This window comes from Silurus aristotelis (assembly GCF_946808225.1).
Source record: "Silurus aristotelis genome assembly, chromosome: 4".
NCBI lineage: Eukaryota > Metazoa > Chordata > Actinopteri > Siluriformes > Siluridae > Silurus > Silurus aristotelis.
This window is the reverse complement of record NC_139577.1, coordinates 13,134,186-13,144,617: the sequence shown is the minus strand read 5'-3', so window position 1 is coordinate 13,144,617 and position 10,432 is coordinate 13,134,186. Positions and strand designations below refer to the sequence as shown.

At 36.7% G+C, this 10,432-nt stretch overlaps 1 protein-coding gene across 1 annotated transcript; it reads right to left on the bottom strand.

The window, feature by feature from the left end:
• Positions 1-10,424, bottom strand: abcg5 (ATP-binding cassette, sub-family G (WHITE), member 5). The gene is made up of 13 exons (XM_083539993.1): positions 10,125-10,424; positions 9,423-9,544; positions 8,790-8,926; positions 6,348-6,446; positions 6,119-6,251; positions 5,467-5,606; positions 5,140-5,269; positions 3,570-3,783; positions 3,269-3,474; positions 2,629-2,767; positions 792-977; positions 560-672; positions 1-458 (listed from the first exon to the last, which is right to left on the bottom strand). The coding sequence occupies exons 1-13, from the start codon at positions 10,283-10,285 to the stop codon at positions 274-276; spliced, it is 1,965 nt and encodes a 654-aa protein (XP_083396119.1). The 5' UTR covers positions 10,286-10,424; the 3' UTR covers positions 1-273.
• Positions 10,425-10,432: the final 8 nt, after the last annotated feature.

Below are 10,432 nucleotides of genomic sequence, written 5' to 3'. Positions count from 1 at the left end.
TTTTATATTTTAATTTTATGCTTATTTTATTAAACATTTATTTTTAACACAATGGTGACTTTTACAATAGGCAAACGTATTTAATATTTTATCTATTAACAACATCATCAACAACAAGGTTAACTTGACAAACTGAGAAAGGTGAACGACCTCTGGACCATTAAAACAGGGTCTTGTTGTAATGATAAGGATTACATTTTTATTGGATATTGGAGCTCACAAAAGTACAGTATGTACAATTAGGTTATCACCAAGGATAGCACATATAACCTTTCAGCGTCTCACAAGGTGATCTCGGATCTTGAAGCTGATGACCCCGAGCACAACGAGGGCAGGCAGAAAAGTGTACAGCATTAGAAAGTCCAGGGTGTAGCGTGAGAGGGCTCCAGGGTAAAGCTGATCTATAATAATATTACCATCTTTTATCAAGCATCCTGCTTCGTAACCTGAGGGTGCATCTGAGGAAGAGGATACAACTATCAACAGTTGAAATTTAATAAGGATTTAACAGCAGAAATTTGAGCAGTATTTGTTCTAAGAGGAAGGTAACACTTCGTACTGCATGTAAAGTTCAAGCCGTAGAACTCAGTGACGATGAGAAGCTCACAGCCATATTTCTGGAAGGTGAGGTAACTTAGCCACTGGAACACCAAAGGCATCTGCTGAGTGCTCCTGCAGAGTCACAAAATGCATGGTGTTAGCACTAGCTCATTTGTCATTAAGCTAGCTTAATGACAAAATATAAAAATAAAATATTTGAAAAAATTAAACAATCATAATGAAGGTATTACCTGAGGAATCCGGAGCCCACCATGATCCCAGCTATGTTGAGCAATGCCACTCCACTGTTAACCATGTTGGGGTCTTGAACCACTCCGAGCAGCACCAGTGTCAGAAGCTCCCCGACTATGTGGGGCACCATGATCACAGCTGTAAAATACAAGAAGCGCCAAGGATCTGGGTGCATCCCTACAGTCCTGTGAGGCACATATAAACACACACCTGGTAAATTTTCACAAGAATAATTCTAGCATTTTATTTACATTTATGCCATTTAGCACACGCCCTTATCCAGAGCGATGTACAAAACTGCTTTGAGTCTTATTCAAAACTGGTTTACTAGGTTCAGAGGTGGCAAAAGTACACACATCCTTTACTTAAGTAGAAGTACAGATACTCATGTTTTAAAATACTCGGGTAAAAGTTGAAGTACAGATTAAACTTTTTAACTCAAGTGAAAGTAAAGAAGTCTTGGCTCTGACATGTACTTAAGTAAAAAGTAGTTTGTGTCGCCATTATGAGGGGAAAAACCCACAAAACGCCACCTAGAGGGTAAATTGTGTAAAACATGGCGGATTTGGTGTTTGATTTGAGACTTGGTGCAAAAATAAAACAAAAGTTTACTGATTAAAAATATTTTTATCTGGAGTTTAATAGTTAATTTTATATCTAAGTAAAGAAAGGACGTCGTAGATAAATGTATTTTTTTCCGAAGGTTTTAATTTCGCCTCTTTTATATTTAGTTATTTATTTATGTATTAAAATTTTTAATAAAAATGGTAAAAACAGAAATGCGAGCTGAATTGATAGCGCGTTAATAACATTTAGTGCCGTTTACAATAATTTAAATTTTTACAGCCAAATATATATATATATATATATATATATATATATATATATATATATATATATATATATATATATATATATATATATATAGAATATATATAAAATGTTACCGAAAGAATGTTTCCAGGCTGAAGATCCACATATAGAACACAAGCAGAGAAAAGATGATGATGATCATGAATGTGTCTGTTCTCAGTCATGTTTACATCACTGACTCCCTCTGTCTCATCCACGTTAACCCCAAACTTCTTACTGCCTTCTGCCTGCTGATTCTTATCTTTGTAAAGAGTGAGAGCAGGACTTTATACACCAGCGGATTGAAAAAGATGCGCAGTAACAGGAAATCGGTTGTTCGGCTGAAATCGGCGCGCAGTGAAAAGAATTATTTATATTTCACCAAATCAATTGGTTAAAACTAAAGTAACAAGCCAGTTTTGAAAATGTAAGAAGTAAAAAGTACAGATATTTGTGTAAAAATTTAATGAGTAAAAGTAAAAAGTTGTCTGAAAAATAAATAGTGGAGTAAAGTTATGATTCCAAAAAAATCTACTTAACTACAGTAACAAAGTATTTGTACTCCGTTACTTCCCACCTCTGACTAGGTTACAAAGTGTTAGTATACGTATTGCTTGATGGTTTGTGTACTCAAATATTTAGGACTATCAAAAAACTAAATATAAAAGATTTTCTGAACCAAACTGAACTCAAACACTTTTAGACAGGGAAATCCTTTAATGTAAGGTTAAAGGGTTTGACAGTTGAACTGAAGAACCCTAATGATCCTGATTGCCTGCTATGGGAAAAAAAAACAAGACCTATTTTACTATCTAAACTATACATGCCATTTAGTAACCTGTCCTATAGTTACCTCTTCTATTCCATCACGCTATCCATCCTCACTTTCCTTTTCCTTATCAAAACTTATCGGACTACAGATAGCCCCACCTCAGTTAGATCATGGTCAAACACACACACACAAACACATGCACAGATACTCACCAGTAAAGGAATGAGGTGAAAATAAATACACTGATGATACTGAAGGGAAAGATGTGAATGATGTAAGCCAGGAACATCTGCCATTTCTGGTACAATCCATCTTTGCTCTCCTGATCAGCTATTGCTCTTACAGCAGGGACTACATGGGAGAATCATGTATTTCATTATAGCACTAATCATTAAATACAATTTAATCTGACAATGTATCAACATTCAAGCAGGACTGAGATTATCGAGAGATTAGGTAGTGGATTGGATTTTATGTAGAAATCAGTTATAAGAATTGTGTATATATGAGTGATACATAGTGAAGCAAAAAAACAAGGAGCAAGGAAAGAATGACATCACTATGACCAACATTTATCGTTTTAACATCTTAGCCTTTATTTGCTATGTATTGGACCAATGCTGTATTTTTTACTAATAGTGATAGTAGTGTTTGCTATTGAAATGTTGAAATTTAAGATAGTATCGTCTGGTCTCTTCACTTGTACAACATTGTACGTGAAGATCCAATTTTGACGATCTTATTGGCTTCATAGGAACTACTTAAGAGCTCACATCTTACTGTTATTAATTTATCCCTGACCACAATATTTAAATTTACTTTGGTGATGCACAGTGTGGAGGAGCAACTTACACAGGGCCACAGCATTCAGCATGCCTGTGTATGGCGAAGCACCCATGGCTTGGTAAATAATACCAATCCGGTCTTGCACTGCGCCCTTGGTGACATCATTGTCAAGATTCATGACAAAGAAGGCAACAAATAGGCCGTATATGAGATTTTGAGAGAGACGCATGATCACACCCATCCTGTCCCGGGACAAATTTCGTACCGTCCGCCTGTTATAAGAGAATATAAATAATGAAGGGAATCTACGAACAGAAAGAACTGACTTTTGTCCACAACTGCATTACCCATTGATTAAAATTCTCACCTTAGAAGAACACCCAGTTTGGACATACAGCCAGGAGACTCTTTGCTCTTGAAAGGGATCATGGGTTTGTAAGCACGCTGACAGCTCTGCCGAATCTTCCATGTCATCTTCTGATATATTTCTGATCTCTGGAATGCCGAAGTTATGTCATGCATGCGCCTGTAGGTGATAGCTTCTCTCTCACTGGAGCGTGTGTCCACCGAGGTCAGGTCCACTGGTGGTCAAAAATGAGAGCACTAGTTAGACTATAACAGTAATCAATGATTAGTCAGTCTCCAGACTGAGCAGACTTCATCAAACATTCCAGAGCATTCACTTAAGTATAAAAAAAACTTTTATTTGGCTACTGGTGTGTTTTAATTTTGCAAGGTTTTTGGAGAATTAAGCTCAATGCCATAGTTATTAGGTTTTGTATGTTCCATCAAACCTGTTCTAGTTTATCAGGTTCAGAGCTGCAGAGCAGAGCAAGGTGCTTTATATATGTCATATGTACTTTACAGCATTTTGCAAATCTCAGTGATGCTAAGAAACTGGGGTCAAAGTGCAGGGTTAGCTATGTTACAGCACCCCTGGAGCACAGAGGGTTTAGGGGCCTTGCTCAAGGGCCCTAAAAGTGGCATCTTGGCAACACCAGAGACCCAACTTTTTACTTAGTAATCCAGAGCCTTAATCACTAGCCTACCACCTCCTCTAGGCTTTCAGCTTGTTAGGAAGCTGGGCTCAGGACATAAAGTTAGCCATGGTACAGCGCCCCTGGAACAGATATGGTTATATGCCTTGCTCATGGGCCCAACAGTGGCAGCATGGCTTAGACCCAACTTGGGTGCTTGGACTTTAACTCGTGAAATTTTGATTAGCAACCCAGAGCCTTAATCACTAAACCCTCCACAGAATTAACATTCTGTAGGGGGTTCAAATGTGTCTCCTTGACCACTTCCTCTATTTTGTTTTTAACAATTATGATTCTGTATGCAATAAAGGCTTTGGTACTTTAGGAATAATACATACAATTATAACGATCTAATAAAAATAATAACTTTTCTGTTTTAATATCTTAAAATGTGAATATCCATGTATTTGTTCATCTAGGTATACTTGCTTTAGTAATTTTTTTGTTTTACTTTCTAAAATCTATTTTTCAATAATATATGGATACTAAGGTAAATGTCTTCTTCCTTTTGTACTGTTGATGGGACACTTAGCAGATCCTTGTAAAACTTTACATCAATCTCTCAAAAAAGTTTCCAAAGTAACCCCTTTTAGAAAGCTCAAACTATTAGAAAGAACTCTTCCTTCTGAGAGCATTTTGCAACTAAGTCTTCAGTGCTGTAATTTTCAGCTTGTAATTAAAGTAGTATTTTTTGCAGTAGTCTAGAGTACTACACCCTTTAAAAAAAAAACAAATTTTAATATAGCAGGCTAAAGGAGTTCCTCAGAGTCTCAGAGTACCCAATGAGAAGGTTTCAGAGAAGAATATTTTTGGAAGAAAGAACAGTGAATGCTTCTACCTTCCTACAGCTGGATTCTGCTGTGTGGCAGTGTGTGATGGCTTACATCAGAAATATATTACCATAGATGTCAAAGGGGTTGCAATACTCAGGACACTCATAGCCACAGCTGCTGAAGAAATCCACCATCTTGCCAGGATCTCCACAAAACACTAACTCTCCACAACTCATGATCGCTATCCTGCTAAAGACCTACAGACAGAGACATAAATCCACAGCGCAGCTTTTGAGTTCATTATCAAGTCATATAAGCTAATAAAACCTGAACATTTATGGCCGTCTTTATTGGTAATAAAACATAAAGATATGAACCATTGGTAAGATAATCACCTTTTAAAAACTAATGAGTCATTTTCGACACGATTGACACGGAACATCTTTGCACTTACTCTGAAGAGCTCTGAGCGCGGCTGATGGATGGTCACTATGACTATACGGTCTCTCCTGGCCAGCTCTGCCAACAGCACTACAATCTGATTGGCTGTCATGCTGTCCAGGCCTGTGGTTGGCTCATCCAGAAGGATCACCGCTGCAATGGGGTCAAAATGTCAAAAAAACTTGTGTGAAGTTTACTTTGTTTCTTTGTAGAGAAACCTTGTTGAGAAGTTTACTCTCACCTGACTCATTAGTTCATCCAATTTGCTTAAAGTTGGTGCCTAATTAATTGCTTGATTAATCCATTTCCTGCTTGATTGAAGAAAGCAGCAGACAAAAAGCTTTTGTAATTAAACGTGGTTGGCTAATACTTAGAGCAGGAGTCCCAGGAGGCCACTCAGGTCTGAAGAGTTAGATAAAATGCCCCAGAGAAAACTTCATGGACCACAACTTAATTCTGCATATGCTGTATGATAACCTTCACTCTTCTAATTTTCATTTTTCCCCCTGTCTTGACTTTTAGTTATGGGGCCTCAGAACTTGAGTGTTCCTCTTGCTCATTGTATTTTACATGTACTTATTAATGATTCAGTTTGGTTGATGGTTGAAAACTGTTGATGTTTGTTGTTCTACAGAATACACACAGGTAAATAGATGCATACTCACTGGGGTCTTGGAGCAACTGGCTAGCGATGGACACCCTCCTTCTCTCTCCTCCTGAGATGCCTGGAAAGACTCGGCCTCCGATCACAGTGTTAGCCACATGGCTTAGACTCAGTTCGGCCATTACAGCAGACACCTTGAAAAGAAATCAAAAGATTGAGATTCATGCACTACTGAGTCTCTGAATATATTAAAAACCTCCCAGGCTTTATATGGACATATAAGAAGTCACCTTCTTGTGAATGGCACTGGCTGAGTGCTGCCTAAGAGCCAGCTGAGCCGTGAATGTGAGCGTCTCCTCTACTGTCAGATAGCTCAAGAGATTGTCACTCTGAGAAAAAGCGAGAAAGGGATAGTGGCCATTATACATCACACCTGATTCACTTAACAACATAGTGAAGGTCTTCAGAAAGCCATTTCCATGACTGCCATTCACAGCCAGTCATTTTTTAAATGAAACCAGTTTAATATCTAATTTGATATTTCTATTAGGATACAATGCAATAAGCAGCCAAATGAGCCAAATGATTACAATTATTAGAACCTAAATGAATCCTCCTACTGCTTTCTCAATCAAACACATTTTCATCTCTCATGGTGGCTAGCTAGTGGGAGCAAAAGTGGTGCTGAATTTAGGGTCAGAGACTACTGTAGGTCCGGGTTAAAAACCCGAATAAGTGACTGCTGGTTTTTCTGCTGAGAGAGTGTGTTGCACTTTCAGAACCACATGTTTATCTACAAACATAAAAAGATTGTGTGAGTTTTTATTATTATTATAATGCAGAGTATGGTGAAATGTATAAATGTGCTTCCTTACTGATTACAGACTGTTTTTACAGGCAATCTTTTTTTTAAGGACACTATACATTAACTAACACCTGTAACACTTCATATTCCAGAATACTGTTCACAACTAAGTGTGCTTTGTTATTTTGTTAATATAAAATACATTGTAAATATAAAATAAATATGTATGGAACTTTTGTATCGGTAAAAGTATTCAAAGCAAATAAAGGTTTGAGGAATGCTAGTAATGTGAAAGGCTAATAAATAAAATATTTACCTTGAATTGTTAATATGCTTTATTATAATCATGACTGTGGTTTTATGCTAGAATCCTTTATATTGAATTAATGGAAAAGTTTCAAGTATTTTAGGAGCCATTTATGCCATGTAACATGACTCATTTAACACACTGAAACTATGCACACCCCCCACCCCCCAAAAATGAAAAGTTTTGGTTCACTTTTTAAATTAATTACATTTTTTAAATTCTTAAACTTCTCTGTCTCTCATTCTCACATTTTAGATAAGGGCCTAGATGCCAAAAAAAAATAAAATAAACAACTAAAACTTTCAGTAACAAGTTATGAGATTTAAAATGTACACTTTGGGACCATTAACCTAACTAGATTAATTCTTCCTTTCTTTCTATTCCTTTCTTCCTTCCTTTCTTCCTTTCTTTCTTCCTTCCTTCCTTCCTTCCTTCCTTCCTTCCTTCTTTCCTTCAAATACCCTAAATATTAAAATCAACGGACTGAGTAAATGAACATCCATCCTTGAATCTATATATATATATATATATATATATATATATAAAGCTCAAATACCACTGACTAACTCACTCACTCATCACGAAATCTCAAAAACCACTGAACGGATTGCAATGAAATTTGGAACATACCTTCCTCTTGGGTCTTATGTGCTCACTAAGAAAGGGTTTTGAAAAATTCGGCCTGGATCGCGGCTAACTCGCGGAAAACGCGATTTTTCACGCATTGTACATTCTTCGAAATAACATTACGGATCCTAATGAAACTTAGTACATTGTTTCTTATTAGATGTTAGATGCACGATACAAATTATTTTCAAAGTAGTTTGCCCTGTATCCCTACTACAAAGGGGTAGTACGTTATTTGTTGACGATACGTTCTGATCTCTGATCATCCAGTCCTGCTCAGTGCTTACTGCTTATTGCCATATTGCTTAGCATTCTGCCTACCGTAGCGAAGCACGGGTACTTTTAGCTAGTGTTATATATTTTTAATCAGATATTTTTCAGTACTGTGGAACTACACAGTTTTCTTTACTATTTCTTTCAAATATTCCTCCAAAAAGTCTTTTTCCACATGTTCCCTGGTGTTGATTCCTAAGGTTGACAGGCCATTTCACTTTCTCTGTGTTATTAATGACTGCATGCTCCAATATCACCAGTTCCGTAAATTCGGGAGAATTTAATTAATGATTGGCTTAGTTTACAGCCCACAAGGGTCCTGAAAATTTTATCTGCAATAATGTAAGATTAAATAACAGCCGTCTCCTCATTATTATTTCATTTCACACTGGGTACACATGAATAGGTCAGAGGAAGATAATTTAAGCGTTCTTAAGTGCACTTAGCCTCGTCCCTGTGTTGTGTATAAAGATTTATAGGTCTGCTTTACAGACTTAACCTCTAGTAACCCAGACCAACACTTCTCATACGATTAATTCTATTGCTGTATGTTTAAAGGTCAGCCTATGATAAGCTGACAATCAATTCAAATTATATTATCTAAAACACAGGCACATACTGTACATGCAAACCCAAACCCAAACACACACACACACACACACACACACACACACACACACACACACACACACACACACACACACACACACACACACTAACCTGAAGCACATAGGAGAAACAGTCCTGAAACTGTGTTTGTCTCACTTTCCTTCCATTCACAAACACTTCCCCAGTGAGGGTGCCAGAATTTGAAATACGACCTGCAATAGTGTCAAGCAGCGTGGTCTTCCCAGAGCCTGAAAACATGAAAGATTTGTCTCTACATGCATAGTATTTTGGAAATAATAATAATGTTTTATGTAGTTATTATTTCATTAGTATCATTTTACTAAATATGTATTATTTAGTGGTTTTTATTTATTAAGAAATATTGTGCTAAAACAAATTCTGGAAAAAAATCACAAGTTTACTATAACCCTAGTCTCAGGACAGCAATTATAAATATTCCAACATTATCTATCTATCTATCTATCTATCTATCTATCTATCTATCTATCTATCTATCTATCTATCTATCTATCTATCTATCTATCTATCTATCTATCTATCTATCTATCTATCTATCTATAGGACACTACATGTGATTTGTATTGCAGCTGTGAGTTGGAAGGTCATCCTTCTCTATCAATTGTGTTCTCACTAACCCTCACTCCTAATGAGACATTGGTTAATGCAAAAATCCACAGCCCCTATAAAGAAGCTACACACAAACTGTAAACCTGTGAACCTCACCTGAGTTTCCAAGGATGCCCATTATCTGCCCACTGTCCACATGAAACGACACATCGTTCAGGATCTGCCGAGTCCATTTCTTTCTGTAGGATGGGAGATCCCACCAGGGCCCTACACGCTCACTGACACACAAACACTTACCTCAAACCAATGTTTCATGTGATATGAAATACCATAATATCAATAAATAGATATAAATCACTCTTCTTGGGTGTACCAATTCTAATTAATGTACAAATACAATAGAGAAACTGTAATTGCAAAAGTAACCAGTAAACAGTTATTTTATGTTGACAGTTATTATTTCAAAGCTATATACTCTGAATATAAAGATTATGCCATATTATAACATATTAAATAGCAAGAAAAACTCTATTATTTTAGAACTTGTTCTATTTCTGAATGAATCTCAGTTAAAAGCAATGAATGTGTAGTATGCACAGTATGTGATGTTTCTTTTAAAGGTTAGGTTTTTAGGTGTTTGGCCTTTATTTGTAAAATTCTTTGGTACAAAAAATTCAGCTGCAATCAAACTAATTCAATCCAGTACTGATCAAAACAGCTGCTAACTCAATGTATGCTCTTTTAGACAAGTAGGAGCTAGTTTTTCTAGTAATGATTCTGATAGGTAGCATACTCTGCCGTCTATGTTGTGAAGAAAAATCAAAGGTATTTGTAATTTTTGTTTTGTTTCATTCTTACCTGACTGTATAGGACACTTTGCTGACACTGAGACAACAGGACGGCTTTTGGTTAGAGGGTGCTGGGTTCTGAATCTCTGTCCTCTTCTCCGGAACAAACCTGAAAGAATCATTAGAGCCGTTTTTCTGGACGTTGGCCTGCATGGAGTACGAGTTCCTCATACTTGCTCATATAATTTCTCATGAACATTCAGCCTTTCTGATTCTTCAGGTCCTTCTTTTGTTAGTGTGTGTAGCTCACTGTCAGGTCATTCCAGTGCACATTACACTAGCGAAGCAGGCACTCTAAAAAAGAAATGCTTATCAGTG